Genomic DNA, 21,027 nt, shown 5'->3' with positions numbered 1-21,027 from the left:
GAATAAAAGATATTAGATGATTTACCTTTTTTTTTTTTTTTTGTTTTACACAAACTAGTAAAGATTTCAAAATAAACTAGATTTATTAGGATGAAAGTTAAGTAGAAGCATAAAATATCCACAAATGTATTTCAAGAAAGGATGTTAACAATATATTTTTTTCAGCCTATATATGCTTGGTCCACTGTTATTCAATCTGTACATTAATGATATTGGGAAGGATTTAACAAGCGACATACAGCCATTTGCTGATAATGCAAAGATAGGTAGGATAATCAGGAATGCTGTTGATACTTACAGAATGATTTGAATAGGCTAGAATTGTGGGCATAGGAAAATGGATGTCAGTTCAATGTCAGTAAATGTAGTCACTCACTTTGGCATGATTAGATATCCAGTGTTGTATTATATTGGTAGGATTATGCTAGAAGAAACTGATGAAGCTAGGGATCTTGGAGTGTTAATAGATAGGAAGTTGAAGTTCAGAGGCCATGTAGCAAATATTGCAAATACAACTCAAAAGAAAATGCTGAAACGAATGTTCACATGTAAAGATAAGGATGTCATTTTGCCTCTTTACAAGGCCTTTATAAGACCTCACTTGGACTATTGTGCGCAGGTCTGGTCTTCTGGTTTCTGTTGTGATTCTGATATAGTGGAGAGAGTGCAAACGAGAGCGTTAAGATGATATCTGGATTATGGAATACTGATTATAAAGACAGATTGAGAATTTGTGGACTGCAGACACTAGCAAATAGTAGAAAGAGGGGTGATATGATTGACACTTAGAAACTTCTGAAAGGGTCATACAGAATTTTAGTTAATGGAATTTTTTAATTTATGGAGGGTGGGGAAATAACAAGAGGGCATCCCTGGAAGCTGAGAAGGGGATGAGGGCCAGAATTTTCTCTCATAGGTGGTGTGTGATTGGAAAGGATTGCCATTGGATGTTGTGTGTGTAAGCAGTGTGAATGAATTCAAGAATAAGTATGATAGCTGGTACGTGTAGTATAGGGTCTCCCTTAGTGAGTTCCTGACTCCCTTGGAGGTCTCTCTTAATAATAATAATAATAGTAATATAGAAACTAAAGTTGCAGAAGTGATAGAGAGCTTATGACACTACAATCTGATGCACAATATGAGCAAATGCTGATGCCAAGCATCAGCATTTGCTCAAGTATTGTGCTGTTTAAAAGACAGTTGACTTTCCCCAGAAACTTGTATATTCATTTTTGTTTGTACATTAGATTAAGGTTTCATTGACTTGAGAGCTGTTTTGAATGCTTTGATTCTCAAAGGCCAGGTAGAAAACTTTCAAGGACAAAAAAGCACATCTCAATACCACAGGAGTTCCATGTCAGAAAGTTGCATTTTACGTAAATTACTCTCATTCAGTATGTAAATCATAATGACAAGAACCTAAAGGCTTTAGTTGATAAAGTAATATTATTTATTGAAAGGATATTAAAGATGAATTTTTTTCAGCCAAATATATTGCAACTATAAAGTTTCAAAAGTGACAGAGCCTGAGAATGCAGGTTAGAGTTGCCTAGGTGTATTACGCTACTTAAAAGATGAAGGATATTTTCGAGAGACTCCTGTATTCATCTTCTATTAATACTTTTGATGAAAGTTTCCCTGACCTAACTGTCAAGTGAGTGAAGCATTTGATTAATTGATTTTCCAAGACCTGAATTTTGGGATTTTTATAGCTGAGGTAGTATTAGTGTTTATAAAATCTCTAACAAAACACTTGATAAATTTCCAGGGAAGACAGTGATGAAAGATGATCCTTGAATGATCAAGATGAATAATAATATGGTGAACAGTTTGTTATTTGAAAGGAAGGTAGGCACAAGGTTGTATTTTTTCCGTATTTTTGAGATTAGTTCTGAGATGCTAGTAATGTCGGGGATAAGAAAAATACGTCCAGTGTTAGGGAGAAGCCAGATTGTGTCTACTGTGTTGGATTTATCTGGGGTTTAAAACCATTAAGCTGCATGATCTTTTTTCTTTATTTCCATTCAGCCAACCAGGTTGGGATAGTTTGCTGTCATAATAAATTATAAGAATGCTGTTGTGAAATTCAGCTTGTTACTGATCATCTTGGTTCATTTTCAGAATTTTTTTATTTCAAAAACAACTGCCTTTTTCAAACAAAAATTGAAGAGGAAATTAAACTAAAAATAGTAGGCGTGATTACATGCTTCTAGTGTAACCAGCCATGGAAGTATGTTCATTTTCTCATTGTTGGATAAGACTGGATAATAAGCAACTCACTGACTAAATGCTTAACTAAATTTTCATTATTATTTTATCAAATAAATTATTTTTGATTTTAGCAAGTTAAAAAAAAATCTCTTGTTTTTCCTACCTATGTATAGTTGTTTTCCATTGTGAAATTGATAAGTTCATAATTCAGCTCATGAAACTTGTTATTTATGTCTTTTCTTGCAGAAATTGAACAACTGCCATCATATCGATTTAATGCAGAGACTCATGAATCTGACCAAACATCTTGTGTAGTATGTATGTGTGACTTCGAGGCACGGCAAGTACTCCGAGTTCTGCCCTGTTGTCATGAGTTTCATGCTCGATGTGTTGACAAGTGGCTAAAGGTGAGCTTATATAAGTATATATTAAAAGGCTTATTAACATAATTAGTGGTAGATAGAAAGACAATATTCTTGAGTTACCTTCATGGAATTTCAAGATTTGTGACAGGAGACAAACTCTTAACTTGCCAAATGCCTCTGTTTGATCTTTAGTGCACTTATCATGCCTTCACATCTGATTCACACTTACCATGAGAAAATATTAGTTGTCAAATTCTGGGGATAAAAGTCCTTGTTCTCTCTCATTCCACCACGCAATCTCATCGGTAATGTATTCTTTCATAATTCCCTCCTTTTTTGCCTGTTCTTCATAATTTGCAAACCCACATTCTCTTAATCTATTCTCATAGCACTTAACAAATATTCAACATTTGTCAGTATTATTTGGTTATCTGCTACTGTATGTTATTCATCACCTCCCTTCCCACCTTGAAAATCTCTGAGATTAAATCTGAATGCAGAAACATAATCGGTACTGTATTGAGGATGCTCAACACATCACTGATCCTTTCCATTTTCTGTTTGACTTCTATGCTATGTCTTTATACTTCATCTCTCTGTTCATTATTACTGATAGATTCCTTACCTCATCAGTTTCTTGTAATGAAGTCCTGTCAGTATATTACTCTTGTGCTATGAAAAAAAATAATCAACAACAGTGTCCTAACTCAGTGATTCTTAACCGGGGGGGGGCTGCGGAATATTTATAGAATGTTTTTAAAATTTTGAAAATCTGTTAATATGATTATTTTTTGCTCTTTATTTTACTTGGTTTCAAACTTATATTGTTTTGTATTAGTAATCTGAATTATGCAGTTTAATGCACTACTTTTTTCTGTGGTGGCACCACAAGTCAACTTTTTGCTGCTGGCAATGCTGCCAGTCGTGACACTTGCCTACTGGAAGTGTGAATGCATGATAGAAGTGATTCTCTGAAGTTTTAAACAATACTAGTATGAATGCATAGAACTTAGCATTGTTAAGTGTTACTTGAAGGCAATTACTTTTTGAAACTTACAGTGCTGTAATACTGATTTGTTATTTCTTAAAATTTACCCCATTATAAAATGAGCAAACAAAGAACATTATTTGATTTCCTAAATATAAATACACCTGGCAGTTCAAAAAGAACACGTGAAAGTAGTGATAATTCCATGGATGATGTAAACGTGTGTGAAACAGAAAATAATGCTAGTTATAAATGTAAAAAAAATAAGTAAAAGTAAACAAAGGAAATGTGATACAAGTTACATAAAATTCAAATTTATTGGTGTAGAAATGGATGAAATTCAAAAACCAATGCGTTGTTTGCAGTGTAGTCCTCTCAAATGAATATCTGAAACCAAATAAATTAAGAAGACATTTAGAAACAAAGCATCAGAGATATAAAGATAAACTAGAAGAGTTTTTTATAAGAAAAAGGATGAACTGAAAAATCAGACATCCTTCATGAATGCCATAACTGTTAGAAATAAATCATTAGTTAAAGCTTCGTTTATAACAGCTTTGCATATTGCAAAATCCAAGAAATCGTTTATGATAGGCAAAAGTTTATTGAAGCCATGCATGATTAATGTTTGCAAGAAACTGTTTGGAATATCAGAGGCTAACAAAATCAAAGAAATACATATGCCAAAAGATATTATTTGTCATAGAACTACACTGATTCCAGATGATATCCAAGAGCAGTTAATTCAAAATATTAAAATTCTCTGTGGTTTTCACTACACATAGATAACTCAACTGACGTTTCCAACAAGAGTATCTGTTTGATATGTGAGATATATTGACCATAATGAAGATATATTTGAAGAAGTGTTGTTTTGTTTAGAATTAGAAACTGATATAAAAGTATACTTAACAAAATAAATTCATTTTTCACATCCAATGACTTACAGTGGCAAAATGTATCAGAATCTGAAGATGGTGCAGCCACTATGACAGGTCGTCATATTGGTGTTGTCTCCCAAATAAAAACAAATTGCAAATTCTAATATAATGGTAACTCATTGTTTCATACACAGAGAACAACTGGCTTCTAAAGAAATGAGTCTGGAATTACATGAAATAATGATGGTTGCTGTAAAAGTTATAAATTATATAAAAGCCAAATGCTCTTAATTCAAGACTGTTTTCTGCTCTTTGTGAAGAAGTTGGTGCTGATCATACATCGCTTCTACTTCATACAGAAACAAGATGGCTGTGAGAAGGAAAATTCTTGCTCGTTTATTAGAATTAAAAATGGAAGTCAAAATATTAGAAATAAAATGATTAAATGATAAATGGGCAAGTAAATGCTCACAGCTGCAGAATTTGGGGAAGCAAAAATACACATGCCATTGTAGAACATGTTTGCAATACCCCAAAGGCTAACATTTTTTGCACTGTAAGCAAGAAGAAAGTGTATGGACCCTTTTTTTTTTTTTTTTTTTTTTTTTTTGGAGTCTACCGTTACTGTTGGTGTGTATCTGGATATGCTACCAGGGTACCTAATACCACAATTAGCCAACTTTAACCACGATGAACAGTTACATTTCCAGCAAGAGGTAGCACATTTTCATTACCTGACAGACTTATGGTCGTACCTCAACCTGTTTTTCCAGGCTGATGGATTAATAGAGGGGGGTGCCTGTAGCATGACCACTGCATTCCTCTGACCTTACACCATTATATTTTTTTCTTGTGGGACTTTGCAAAAGATCGAGTGTTTGTACCACCACTACCAGCCAATTTGGATGAGCTGCATTCCAGAATTACTGCTGCCATTGCTGAAGTTACACCAGATATGCTCTGGTGCATGTGGCAGGAAATTGATTATGGGCGGGACGTCTGCAGAATTACTGGAGGCAGTCATATTGAAATTTAACTGTTGAAACTTCAAGTGTTATGTTACATTTGCAAGTAATAAAAATTGTTCTTCTATTGCTATTTACCTTCTGTTGTCATTCAAAGTTGTATATCCTTTGAATTCATTTTGAAATATTTATTGACACTTAGACAGTGATTCCACATGGACTATTCATAACAAAACCAATGATTTAACAGGGTATATTTTCAACTGGTCAAAGGAAATCAAAGAACTGATCACTTCAAAACAGTCTGTTATCTCACATATTTATGCTATTCCAAAAATACACAGGGTTATTCCATTTACACCTGTAGTGGATGGCAGGATTCACCAGTATGTTACCTTTGCAAATAATTATCCACTCTTTTGTCTCTATATGTAGAAAAAACATCAATGTATACAAAGAAAACTCCAAAGATTTCATAAACAAAATAAGACATTAAATTGGATTCCATAGACATGATAGCAACTTTGGACATAATAAGCCTGTTTAATGACGTTCCAAGAAAAGACACTATATTAATCTTAGAAGATATTTTTTCACTTGATCTTCAAACATTGCCTGGAGAACACTTTGTTCAAGTTTCAAGAACTCTGTTATGAATAGACTGAAGGCCTAGCCATTGGTGTATCCATTTTACTGCACTTGGCAAATATGTATATGGGGCATTTGAACATGCAGCCTTCAGTATGCATTACACAAAACCAAGATGATGGCATCTTCATCATTTTGCCAGACTCAGAGGAAACCTCTCCACGAATTTAGACTTCAACAGTTTAAACCAGAAAATTCATTTTTCATTAAAAATAGAAAAAAGCACAATCCTCACCTTCTCGTGGTGCACCCTGTTAAGTATCTACCTGGATACTGAACGAATGAGGATGGGCTGGCAATTTGGGATTTAGATAACCAAATTGTATTCTTATTGGCTTAAATGACAGTGTAAAAATTATGGTAAAATATGACAGAATTTCATGCCATCTGGGGTGTTGCCCAGTTAAACCAGGAGCCCATTGTTTTTGCAAGGGAGAACAGGGAGAAAAATCAGCTACTGGAACAAATCCTGAAACACGTCCCATCTCAACATCACCAGAGTTCAAGATCGGTACTATCAAGATAAGAAACCTGAATGGCAAAGAAATAGAACTAGCAGAAGAATTGAATAAGTACTAGATTGACATAATCGGGGTGACTGAAACAAAAAAAAGACAAAAACTGGTGAAATCTTTCTAAGCAATAAATATAAAATGTTATATTCAGGCAATAACAATCAGAGAAAAGAAGGAGTAGCTATAGTATTCAACACTAAATACGAAGCTAATCTTGTTGAATGTCAGGCAATATCAAGTAGATTGATGCGAGCAAATATCAGTGTAAAATATTTTCTTAATTATTTATTTTATTTGTTTGTGCTATCTGTTTGAGGTTTAATATTCTACCACAACTGATTTCTGTCTCCCCTGCCCTTAAACAGACTTAAGGTTATCAGCCTGTTTAATATGTGCAGTTCACCAACTTCCACACGAATCAGTTAGAAAAATTTGTTTTTTTTTATGACTGCGCTACCTAATTGAATTAATATAGCTTGAAAGTTAAGGTGAGGAAAACAAGAATCATTAACTATATACAGATTTTTCCTTATGCAAGTCGTGACTGTTAAAAATTGAATTTACACCCAGGTTAACTATATTTTTGGAGATAGTGCACTGGCTAAAGAACAGGCCAGTTACAAAACATTTATTTTGAGCTAAAACAATAGGTTCAATACACAAAAAAATTACTGAGAAATTATCTCATTCTACTGTTTTAACATACAGGGAATGCAGTTTATACAACAAAACTTTTTATACAGTATCTAGCTCTGTGTTCTCTATGATGTGCTTTTTGGGATTAGCCTTTAGCATAATGACGTCATTGTTGCCTCTTTCATTAACATCGCTTGACAGCGCACTCAATGCTAAGTTAACTCGTTAGACATAAACATGTAATTGTGTAATTGCATACATTTCCTTAACAACATTGTTTTCTTTCTTACAAATAAGTACACATTCGTTATTTAAACAAACTAACATATAATCTTCCCACAAAGACTTTGACATAGTTACTGCCTGCTTATAAAAAATTTCTTGTTAGCACACATACAAATCAGAGTCATGCTTTCTTAACAATTACAAAACAGTGCTTAGTTGGATTTTCCTTTGATATAGAGTCCAAATAAATTACAATAAACTTCATCAAGATCGTAGTGTCTTCTTCCTGGTTGATTTTTGCTGCTTGGACTACACTGGCGGTCTCTTATAGAAATTTCCTCCATCGAAAACTCGATATGGAACTTGCAGAAGTTACCACGAGACTTGCAGGCAACTGTGTTCTCGTAGCGTGTCCGTCCGTCAATGGAACTTCATCGGAAAACTTACAGGCCGGACGACACTGGGTGCCAACTACTTGGAGACTCCAACTCGAGAGCTATCGACGAGAGAAAGCCTCGGCAACGAGAAGAAAAGCAAAGACCCTATCCAAGAGTCACAATCTCTTTTTATACAGTATCTAGCTCTTTGTTCTCTATGATGTGCTTTTTGGGATTAGCCTTTAGCATAATGATATCATTGTTGCCTCTTTCATTAACACCGCTTGACCTTGCGACCTATGGTTGATATTTCGTTATTGCTAATCTGACCTAATCCCTACTTATAGCTTTACATACAAGTTAACATATATGGACTTTTATAGCATAATTATAACATTCTTTTAAGTACATTATATTTTCAAGAGTTCAAAATATTTAGAAAACCCTGAAAAATCAAATGCAAACAATTAACAAGGTTTAATGAATGGGGAACTGGACAATGAGATTTATTTGTGCCTATGGTCCCAAAGAAGTTATTACTAAGTTAGAAATGGAGGAGCTTTTTCAAGCTTTAGAGAAAGCAACTGACACAGTGAAAAAGGAAAACTTGGTTCTTGTTGGAGATCTAAATAGCAGAGTAGGAAATGATTGTCAGACATATAGAAATATTTTGGGAAAATTTGGAGATAGGAGCAAAGCTAATAATAATGGCAACTACTTGTTGGATTTCTACTCAAGACATGGATTGGATATTACTAACACAATGTTCCAACATAAAAATGTGCATAAATTCACATAGAGAGATCAGGCAAGGAATAAGAAAAGTCATGTTGACTCTTTTATTGTTGATAATGATGTTTTCTCAATGGTGCAGGACACTAGAGTGTACAGAACATTTGAAATTGGAAGTGATCACCATTTAGTCTTGAGTAGGAGGATAAAATTGAATATCATACTGAAAAGAAGAAACATAAGAAAGTTTTAGAGCAAATAAAAAGTTGAGCAGCTCTCAGATGTGAGCTGTAGACTAAAATACACAAACATTATTAAAAAAAAAATGAAAGAGTTTGAGAACAGGAACCAAACCTTAGAGATTCAAAGGTAACTTGAGTCATATGGTAATAGAAAAATCAGAACTACATGGTGGACACAGGATGTTAAAGAGACATTGAAGGAAATGAAGAAAGCATATCAAAAGTTTCTGGCGAATAAGTCAGCTTGTGCTCTTAGAGAATTCGGAGACAAATGTAAGAAAGTTAAACATTATGTAAAACTCGCTAAACAAAAGTCATTGGAAGACTTTTGGTAAGAACATAGAAAATAAATATCAGGAAGGTGGCAAGATATTCTGGAGGCTGTTGAAAAAGCTACAAATGGAAAAAGAGTGCTGTAAAAGGAATTAGAGATGATAAAGGTGACACGAAAACTGAAAAAAAAAAGAAGATATCCTTGATGTATGGAGTAATTACTTCGAAAAAGTGCTAAATGAAATAAGCAGTGATGGCACAGTGATTAAAAAAAAACAACAAACACTCAACAGTCATTCAATCAGGAATATATATCCATACTTGAAGTAGAAAAAGCTATAGAAAGCCGGAAATGTGTAAAGGCACAGGAGTAGATGATATTCGATAATAAATGCTCAAGTATGGATGTATAAAAGTTGTGCAGTGGCTGCACTGCATATTTCAGATGGCCTGGACAGAGGGACGAATTCCAGATGATTGGAGTAGAGCTCTCATATTACCCATATGTATAAAAAAGGAAATAAAACTGAATTTGAGAATTACAGAGGTATATCTCTACTGAGTGTTCCTGGTAAGATTTACGCAAGTATACTTGAGAAGGATTGTGGAAGGGAATCTTGTTGAAGAACAAAGCTGAATTCAGGCCAAATAGAAGCTGTCAGGATCAGATTTTCACTTTACGACAAATTGTTGAGAAATTGTCTGAATATAACAAAGATCTGTATTTAAGTTTTGTAGATCTGCAAAAGGCATATGGAAATGTGCCAAGTGAAAAGCTATTCAAAAGCTACATTTATATGGTGCCAGAAGGGCATTACATTGACACCATATAACTTAATAATCTTTATTTGAGTTGTAAGTCAGCAGTTAGAATTGAAGGACGTACAGAAGATGGTTTGATGTTAAATCTTGTGCTGATCAGACAAGGATGTACATTATCCCCTGTGTTATTCATTATATATATTGATCACATTATGAAGGATAGCAGTATTAAACCTGATATCAAAACTGTAGATGTTAATCTCATCTCTTTACTTTATTCAGATGTTATACTTTTAAATAAATCATGTACAACTCTATAATTTTCCCTGACTAAATTGAATAACTGTTGTAATAAATTTGGTATGAAAATCAGCAATAACAAGACAAAGACAATGAAATAAGCTGAAGCATCGAAAACATCAATAGTATTCTGGTGAACCTGTAGAACTAGTAAAACATTTCAGCTATTTAAACACAATTTTAAGTGAAGATGGTCAACTAAATTTGGAAATAGACAACAGAATTAACAAAGCTGGTATGGTAGGAAGTTAAGTGAATAAATTTATGTTGAATGAGAGAGAGAGAGAGAGATTAGTCAAAACACTGAACCAAGTGTATACAAAGATAGTGTTCAAACCAATTATAACTTATCGATCTGAGGGTTGGATTAGAAATAAAACACTTAACCAAAGACTAGAGACCACAGATATGAGAATCCTGAGAAAGATTAGGGGTGTGAACAGATACCATCAATGGTAATATCATATTAAAAATGAGGATATTAGGAAAGAACTTGATATTATTAGCATCCAGGGAATATGTTAGCAGAGCTAATCTTAGGTGGTATGGTCACTTAATCAGAATGGGAGAGGAAAGATTAGTATAACCAGTGTTCTCTGCCAGGTTGGCAGGAAAATGACCCAGTGTACAGAACATATATATACCAAAATATTATTATTATTATATATATAATAATAATAATATATTATTATATATATAATAATCTCTTCTTGAATTCATTTACAGACGAAGAGCTCACAACTAAGTCAGGCAATGAATTCCACTCATTCACCACCCTCCAGGCAAAAAACCTTGTTCTGACACCTTTGTTAACCACACTCTTCTTTAATTTCCAGGGATGACCTCTTGTTCTTCCATCACTATCACACAGCTGAAACATTTCCCCTGCATCAATCCTATAAAAACCTTTTAGTAATTTGAATGTTTCTATCATATCCCCTCTTCTTCGCCTATCAACCAATCTCTGCAATCCACAATCTCTCAATCTATCAATGTAGGGAGCATTTTTTACATCACTCACCAACTTGGTCACTCTTCTCTGAACCCTCTCCACACCCTCCTCATCTCCAAGGAATCCAAATGACCAGACCTGAGCACAGCCAAATGTGGAAGTATCAACGCTTTATAAAGGGGAATAATAACCTCTTTATCTCTGGATGTCGGTGTGTTCCTCAACAACCAAGTAATCCTATGTGCAATCTTGGACACCTTAGCAATGTGTCCTCTGAACTTCATCTCCCTATCTACTAACACCCCTAAGTCCCTAGCCTCATCAATCTCTTGGAGTACCTTTCCATCAATGCAGTACACAGCTGGTAATCTTTTAATCCCAAAATGCATGACTTTTCACTTTTCCACATTAAACTGACATCCATTATCTTTTGCCCATTTTACCAGCTTATTTAAATCATCCTGTAAACTTTCAACATCAGCTTGATTTTTTATTGTGCTACCCAACTTTACATCATCAGCAAACAACTGAATATCTCCCTTTAAGCCATTTCCTATATCATTTATGTACAAATTAAACAACAATGGCCCAAGCACAGAGCCCTGAGGCACACTACTGGTCACCTGCCTCATTCTGGACTCGGCTCCTCCATACATCATTACTTATATAGATGGAATGATACAGTAAAAAGTGCCTTAGAAGACAGAAATATAAGATCTAATGATGTTGAAGTGTTGACAGAAAACAGATTGATTTGGAGGAATTATTATTAAATTATTATAAATTATTAAATTTTGATAGGAAGTAAGTAATGATGTAACTAAGGCAAGTGATAAGTTATACCACCTTTGCCACGAGTTGCTCCAGTCCTGAAAATACTTCAGGCTCAAACTTTGTTTGCTTACACTTGGATAAAGGATTAAACCAATTATATAATAGGTAAGTTTTTCATGTACTATCATAATATCCTGTGTATCCCTTGAGGGTACATGTCAGGAATTTGATGATTTTGATGAAAGACAGATCCCTTTCCTTCCTAGATGTTCTCAGGCAGGTAGAAAATCATTGGAATCTTTCATTTGAAGTCTACAATAAAAAGCTCAATACCAGATGATATCTAACTGTCTCACAGAAGCATGCACGCACTGCTCATCACAAAAACGATGCATTATCAGAACTCTCAAAGACAAGGTCATTACAATATCCAGTTATGATAACAAAAGAGAAAAAACATATCTTAAAGACATTCTCCTAAAAACTGGATGTAATCTTAGAACTATCAATAGCTTCTGAGATAGGCCATCACATATTCCAGCACATATACTACAGCACAACTACGAAGGTGCTGTTTCTTTATTACGTTAAAATGTTACAAATAAAATATTGAAAGTTTTATACCAGTACATCTTAAAAGTTGTCTTTCGAAGACTAGAAAAAATGTTCACAATGCAGAGAACACCGAAATAACCTTGCCCCCCCTCTTAAACAACCAGGAGTGTCGTTCTGTACTTGCAGCATTTGTTACATTGGATAGACAAGTTGATCTAGAGAATTCTGTCAAAAAGAACATGTCAAGGATGTGGAGAAGAAACAGGCACATAAATGAGGACTGGTATTTCAGCAACCAAAAAAAAAAGTAAATTGGCAAGTCACAAAACAGCTATACATAGAATTCAACAGTTATCTGTAAATTTAAAGAAGCAAGCAAAATCTTCATCTTAACTCAGCTGTAGGCAGCATATGTAAAAGACCTGCATATTAATGAATTAGGCTATGAGAAGTGATAATAGAGCACAGCACAACAATGAGCAACGCAACTAACATCTTGCTATGATATTCAATATCTAGTTCAAGTTTAATTTGAATAATGGCAGTTGTTACTTTAGATATCTCTCTCTGTGAATACCTTTTGTTTGTTTGTGTTTAATCTGAAGAAGTAAATGAAAATGTTGAATGAAACTAGCTATTAAATAAAGTACTTCCATATTAAGTGCACGATGCACTTAGTATGGAATATGGGTGCATGATGCACCCATGGGCAAGGTGCCGTATGAGTCACATGTTTGCAGCCAGTATAAACTGAAGGAATATGATTGGGACTTCCAGATGGCCAATCAGATGATGATTTGTGGTTAGGTACATTTGCCTCCAGCCACTGTTGTGCCAATTTTAGCAAAATGTCCTCTGAACATCACATCTCTGTCCACTATCCCCACCTCTGGCCTCATCAATTTCTTGTAATTCAGTACCATTAATATGATACAAAGTGTGTAATTTATTATTATTATTATCATCAACACCCAACCTCCATGATGGAGTCAGAGACTCATCGTGGGAGGTACTCACTATTGCATACAATGCTCATCCAACCGCGTCTTAAACTGATTCAATGTGTCCACATCCACAACACACTCAGGCAATGCATTCCACTTACCAACTACCTTCCATGCAAAGAACCTGCTTCTCACTCCTTTGCTCACAACCTCCTTATACAGTTTCCAGCAATGGCCTCTTGTTCTACTCCCCTCTCCAATTCTATGAAAAATCTCTTCCATGTCTACCTGATAACAATCCCTCACCAATTTTTATGCTCAATCATACCCCCCCCCCCCCTATCTCCTATTCATGAGACTCTGCAACTTACATTCTCTCAATCTGTCCTCGTACTCCACATTCCAAAGACCACTGACTACCTTTGTGAATCTTCTCTGTACCCTTTCCAACATATCCTCTTCACCATGAAAACCTGGCGACCAAATCTGTGCACAATAATCCATATGAGGCCTGATCAAGGCCTTATACCAGTGGTTCTTAACCTTTTCGAAATCACAGAGCACTTTTGATTATAAGAAAAATTTGGGGAACACCAAAAACATCATCATCAAATTCCTGCCGTGTACCCTCAAGGGGTGTACACCAAAAACATTAGGGTCAAAAAACTAGCAATAAAAATATGCATGAACTTGTCTTTTATAAATTTATAAAAATGGAACTTATTTTAATGCGATACTTGAGCTTTTTGGCGTTTGCAGATTTCAGCAATATCAGGTCTAATATGTGACATAGCTACCCTTATCTCTTTGTCTATTTTAGTAAGCCTTTGATGCTTTTTAGTTTTTATATTGGCTCACACAGATATGATGTTGAAAATTGTAACAAAATTTTTAGTGCCCTTGTGGAAAGAGCTGGGTATTCGCTTGGACAAAAATCCAAAATTCCTCAAGAGTTATTTGAGAGAATTTCATTTTTAGAGTACAGTCCATTGACAAGGTAACTACTTCTTCTTCTTCTTGTAACAAAAATTCACAACTCGATATATTAACTGTGCCAAATGGATTTCGTATCCAGTCAATTGTGTGTATTTAAGGAAAGTAACTTGAAATATTTTCTTCCAAAATTGTTAAATGTTCTGTTATAACGAAAATAATTCCCTCATCATTTTGAGGGAATTAAAATGAATGATTCACTATTTCGTTTTCATTAATGAAACGAACGAATTCTAGTTAATTAGCTTTACCGCTAATGTCAGTGGACTCGTCGATTTGTAAAGCAAAATGTTGTTTGGAAAATTTATTGGTAACTGTTTTCTCAATATCATTTGACATATTTTTTATTTTATTTTTTATTGTATTGTCTAAATTAGGAATTTTCATAATTTCCTTTTTTGCTTTGTCGGCAAACATGTCTACTATTTCACAACATGCTGGTAAAATAAGAGACTCTGCTATAGTATGTGGTTTTAATTTTACAGCAATTAATTCAGCTACCTTATATGATGCAAGTTGTGCCAAATCAGAAATTTTAACAGTCTTTTCAAAATATTTTACTTCTTTAACTTGCATGTCCAACAATCTCCTGAAATGATCTTTAATTTTTAAAGCAAGATTGACCTGCTTCGTATTAAAGTGTCATGTGACATCTTTCACTGGCGGAACACTTGTAACCAGTTCACGGAACACAAGTGTTCCCGGGGAACACCGGTTAAGAACCACTGCCTTATACAATGGAATCATAACCTCTCTATTTCTGCATATCAGGGTTCTCTGCATCATTGCCATTATTCGATGTGATGTCCTCACAACTTGTGCAATGTGGCCCCTGAATTTCAGGTCCTTATCCACCATCACTCCTAGAGTGATGGAAGACAAGGATTTATTTATTCACCCTAAAGTGCATTACTTTACATCTCGTAACATTAAATGGACAACCATTGTTCTTTTGCCTACACTGCCAATTTATTTAAATCATCCTGTGGGATTTCTGCATCATCTTTATTAATCTGTTTTTGCATTGTCAGCAAATTACTGAATATCCCCTTCTTAAAGTCTTTCCCTATATCATTAATATACAAATTTACCTTGATTCCACTTCACTATACACCATCCTCAGCTGTTTGTTAGCCCTCTTCCAATCTATGCTACTAGCCTTATCAGTTCCGATTCCATGTGGTATTATGTCTAATGCCTTTGCAATGTCCTGCAGCAGTATCATGGTGTAACCATTTCTTTTATCCACTTCTTTTGTCACTTTATTATCAAATATGAAAAAATTACTAAAGCAGAACCTATCTTTAACAAAGGCATGCTACCTGCTATACGGCATCGTATTCCTATTCACTCATTCCCGAATTTTACTTTTAACCAATTTTTTGAACATCACTCCTGAGATACCAATTAGTACTAATACATATTAATTAGTTAAAATCACTGTAAACAAGTTACTGAAGCAAGAGCTCAACAAACCCATGGTGCTGTCTGTAAAGATTTGTATTCTGTCTCTAACTAGCCTCTAATACATTCACTACTAAACTTGATATACACACTGGCCTACATCTGGACACCATTGGCTGGGATTCTCTTGTGTAGTGGCACTAGTTTTCTTTCTTTCCACTCCTATAGGACTGATCCTTTTGCCTGATTCTCATTGAACAACCAAGTCAAGGGCACTGCCAACTCTTTTGCTTTCTCTTAATATATATATATGATGATACCCTGTCCAATCTCATAACATTATTAACATCAAGATTACTTAAAATTCTAAACACTTTCCATTCTTGAGCTCTTAGTCTTCTGCCCTTCTTCCTGTATTAATTCAACAGTATTTCTTAGAAGTTTGTCCTTAGCAGAGTGAATCAGAGTTGTTAATTTGTCATGTAGTTTTGAATGTCCATGGGTCCAAATGGAAAACACATCAACGAAGCATAATCACACTAAAGGTTTGAAAGTAGCCATGGTTAGTACTTTGTTGTCCAAGTGTTCCATATGAAAGTAAACCAAAAAAGGGTGGGGAATGAATTGCATTACCATTCATCTGTTTTTGTAGATTTTTCCTTGCAAAGTAAAATAACCTATATATGTATTAAATTTGAATAATTCCAAGATATCAGGGTAGACTGTAGACTTTATTAAATTTTTGTTTTTCTTTTTTTTTTTTTTTAAGAGTAGTAGAGGCCTTACCACTGAGGGGGAACAAGTGACACAGCTAACTGTTAAGCAAGTTTGGACTGTCTGTACTAACAACTACAGGGCATAGGAGAATACAGTAGTCTCCCCTTATCTGTAGGCATACATTCCAAGATCCCCAGTGGATGCCTGAAAGTTCAGATAGTACTGAACCCTGTATGCACACGCACACACCTATACATACCTGTGATAAAGTTTAATTTATAAATTAGGCACAGTAAGAGATTGACAACAATAACTAATAATAAAATAGAACAATTATAACAACATACTGTGATAAAAGTTATATGAATGGAATTTTAGCAATCTCTGCATGCAATTTTTTGTTCTTTCCTTATGAAGTCGAGAACTTCCACCCAACAGTATGGCATTTTAAAAACACTTACACACAGAGCCAGAGCCATTTGTTCTAACGATACAGCTCTGACCACAGAACTCTAATATCTGCGCCATACGTTCTTAGCCAACGGCTATAATCCCTACAAAATAGATAAAATACTACATAGGCCCATTACTCTGCTCTCTCCTAATACACAAGAATGCAACAGGACCATTACCATTCCCTATATCAGAGGTACATCAGAAAAGATAACCAAAGTGTTGATGAAAGATGGCCTCCGCACCACTTTCAAACCTCATGTCAAGCTGGCAACTCTGATCTGCTCGCCTAAGGATAAACTTCACCCTTTAGCACACCCAGGAGTGTATGAAGTTCCTTGTGGCTGTGACTTGGCCTATTATGGGCAAACAGGAAGATCAGTTAACATTCGCTACTATTACTATGGCAAGTCGGGACTGGCAGACCACGCTTTGGACACTCCTTCACACAGAATTAGATGGAGGAAAACGAATGTGTTATTTAGAAGTCATTATAGATCTGAAAGATTTTTGAGTCAGCAATGGCTTTGAAGAATTCTCCCAACCTTAACAAATATGGTTGCATTAATTTGCCAAAAATTTGGGAGACTGTTATCCTAAGAGAAACTTTTACATAGCTTTTTTTTTTTTTCCGTTACAGGGTACCAAAAATAGGGCTTTAGATCTTTTGTCCTTTGCAATTATATTGTTTCACTCACTCACTGTCGCGTGTACAAGATTGTTGTGCTCTGATGATGCTGAGTTGAAAATCAGCAAAATATAAGTTAATAAAACATCTCTTTGATAAAATTGTGTGGTGTTGTTAATACCATGAAAAATAAGTCATGAATAACCGTCAACACCTAAGCTTATCTGTTAGATTCCATTTTAGCAGGAGACAAATTTATTACATTTCATTTTGATGATGTCTTCTTTGGAATCATTGACTTTTTTATGCTTGTTTCAGACTATCATGGAAGCTGAATGAGAAGCTGGATTTTTTTTATTTGAGCCATTGAACATATGTTGCATTTTTATTATGGACTGCTGAGATACATTATTTAGAGGACCAGAACTTGGTTAAGGGAGGTTTGCAGTGGAGTTGAGAATGAAGGCCTTCATTTCATTAGGCTTTATTTAAGTTATTAATTCAGTGCAGATGTTTGGATCTAGAGAGCAAAAACAGTCATCTGACTGTGGAAAAGAGGCATAAATATTTCAGATGTTATCCCAGCTGGTACAATTATAGTTCCATAGGGTATCAGGCTGAGATTGGTTGGGAAGAGAACAAACTCTAGAAAAGGGGCTCACGACTGTTGAATCACCATATGAAATGAATGAATGAAACCCTTTTGTCAAGGGATCTGAGGTTGGACAAAAGCACATGCTCCTCTCTTTTTGTGGTATGCATCATGCTCTTGAAGTTGGGAATAGTTGTTGATTATGTCTATTAGGGTTCAGTTAGGAAAAGTTATCAGCTTTTGAAGTGGCGTTGCATATAATTAATGTTTGTATTGAATCCTTGAATATTGATGAAATGAACATTTAAGTGCTTTTTATTGAAAGAAATGTTGGTGTTACTTTTTTTTGTGGATATTTTTTATTATTTTTTGTGTGTGTGGGGGGGGGGGCTTTTTTTACATCTGCACTTAAAACTCTTGTATTTGTATGACTGTCTTTCATATAAGAGTTGTTGATTTAAGGAAACTTAAAGAACATTGGCATGCAGCTGGATTGAGAAACTCGTCAACATAATTCCCACACAGGGAGTGTTGCCCAAGCTCCAGTCCAAGTGTGGGCTTGGCTTGGACAGTGTCCCTACACACTTCTTTCTATTCTTACAGGTTCTTGATTCATGATGCATTATATGTTTTCAATGCTTCTGATCATCTTCATTCTCTTTGTCTTTTTATTACTTATTTTCCTACTAAATTTATTACAGCAGTTATTTAGTTTAGTCAAGAATCCTGCAGATTTGTTATCATCATCACACTTTTCACGGATTTAGGCCTAGAGTGGCCTGTTCTGGCTGTAGAAGTTGTCGTTGAAACTCTTTAGAGGACATCCTAGTTTTCTTTTTTTGTAATGGTTTGTGATTTAAAACTTGTTTTGGTAATCTTTCTGGTTTCATTCTTTCAACATGTTCCATTCATTTATATTTTTTTAATTTTTTCTGTCTCTGATTCCTGGTTTAATTCTTTCATAATTTCTTCATTTCTTTTGTGATTGAATTGAATATACTTTGCAATTTTTTTCAAACTTCATTTTAGCTGTTATTAATCTTTGTGTTTTTGTTTTATTGCCCAGATTTCACTTCCATACAATAGGAGACTGGATTTATTTAAGAGTATGGCATCATATGCATAAAGTAAAGAATTCGGATCAGTATCTCCAATTCTGATATCAGGTTTTATTTTCCTTAATATTATTATTATTATTATACAGGTATCTCCATGGAATCAAAAGACTCATTGTGGAAGACTGTTTATTCACGCACTAGCCATTATTCACACAATACATATCATACCTCTCCTTAAACTCATTCACTGATGAAGCACTCACAACCACCTCTGGAAAATCATTCCACCTATTTACTCTACAAGCAAAAAATCTAGTCCTAACACCCTTCCTAACCACATTTTCATGTATTGAAAAAAAGTCTTCACTGTCAATCCTATAAAACCCTTTTAATAATTTATATGCATCTATCATGTCTCCTCATTTTTCATCTATCAGTTTTTTCACTCAGCCCTGGATCCTCTCCACCACTTCTTTATCCCTACAAAATCCAGATAACCTGATTGGTGCACAGTAGTCCAGATGTGGACTACTGTGGGCTTACAAAGGGGAATACAGTAATAACTTCCTTATCCCTACTTGTCAGCTTGATCTTCAACAACCACTTAATCTGATGTGCTGTTTTGGCTACCTTTGCAACATGTTCTCCAAAACTTCAACAGCCTGTCCACAATCACTCTGTAAGTCTCTGGCCTCATTAATTTCCATCAATATAGTACACAGTTTGTGATCTCTTCTTCTCATAGTGCATCACCTTACACTTGGTCATGTTAAACTGACAGCCATTTTCTTTGCTCATATTGCCAGCCTATTCATGTCATCCTACAGGATCTCTATATCCCCCTTCATTGCTCTTACCAGTTTTGCATCATCAGCAAACAACTGTATATCTCCCATCATATCATTTCCTATATCACTGATCTAAAAATTAAACAATAGAAGACCAAATACTGAGCCCTGTGGTATACCACTGGTCACCTGCCTTTTCTTTGACTCAACTCCTCCATAAACCATTCTTTGATATCTGTCCATCAGTTGCCCTTAATCCAAATCATCAGCTTCAGGGGCGAATGCTGGTCTTGAAATTCACGCTTGCTCTTGTTATCGTTCAGGGAGTGAGAGATGTGATTGAAATCTAATTATCGGAATAATGAATTATAGGTAACTCACATGTAACGCGGATGTTAGGTTCCATAGAAATGCCGCGTTATGCGAGACTTAGATCACATACAAAAAGTAGGGTTATGTTCCGAAATCGTTTTTTTTTTTTTTTTTTTTTTTTTTTTTTTTTTTTTTTTTTAATTATATGGATATGTCATTGTTGTATAAACAACAATGACATATCCAACAAAAATATATTTTTATTTAATTCAGGTAATTCATGTAAGTTAAGAAAACATAAACTATGACACAAATACATAGTATAAAATTATAAAAATTACAAATAAAAATTAAACTTCATTGCACGTAATGCATAAATGTTTTAGGCAAAATAAAAATAAGTGCATATTTTAATCTTTCATAGCACAAGGATTTGAGGATGGGTTATTAAACATTAGTTTTGTCATGTAATCACCTGATGCATTACTACAAAATAGTAGAGTAATTCTGTCTTTGGAAACTTTGAATCCAGGAGCTGATCTTTCATTTTTCGAAATATAGGGGTGTTTTGGCATTTTTTTCCAATATAACCCGGATTCATCAGCATTGAACACCTGGTCTGCATTATACATGTTTATAAACTTTGAGAGTTTTTTGTTTAATAAGATTTCCAGCCAAAGGAATTTTCTTTTGAGTGCATCTTCTTTCCAAATCATTAGAGATTTCTTCATTTTTCT

The 21,027-nt window shown here is 34.7% G+C and overlaps 1 protein-coding gene across 1 annotated transcript in view; it reads left to right on the top strand.

Moving 5' to 3' along the window:
- LOC150106327 (E3 ubiquitin-protein ligase RNF38-like) overlaps window positions 1–21,027 on the top strand; it is a 280,906-nt gene that overhangs the window by 246,015 nt on the left and 13,864 nt on the right. Inside the window, exon 10 of the mRNA XM_090393082.1 lies at window positions 2,458–2,618. Within this exon, the coding sequence (XP_090249208.1) occupies window positions 2,458–2,618 (161 nt within the window). The remainder of the gene's footprint in view (window positions 1–2,457; window positions 2,619–21,027) is intronic.

This window comes from Typopeltis vanoorti, chromosome 5 (genome assembly GCF_054136105.1).
Source record: "Typopeltis vanoorti isolate ZY-2024b chromosome 5, IOZ_Tvanoo_1.0, whole genome shotgun sequence".
In the NCBI taxonomy this organism is placed as follows: Eukaryota; Metazoa; Arthropoda; class Arachnida; order Uropygi; family Thelyphonidae; genus Typopeltis; species Typopeltis vanoorti.
The sequence above is the reverse complement of the archived record's forward strand: the minus strand, read 5'-3'. Positions and strand labels throughout refer to the sequence as shown.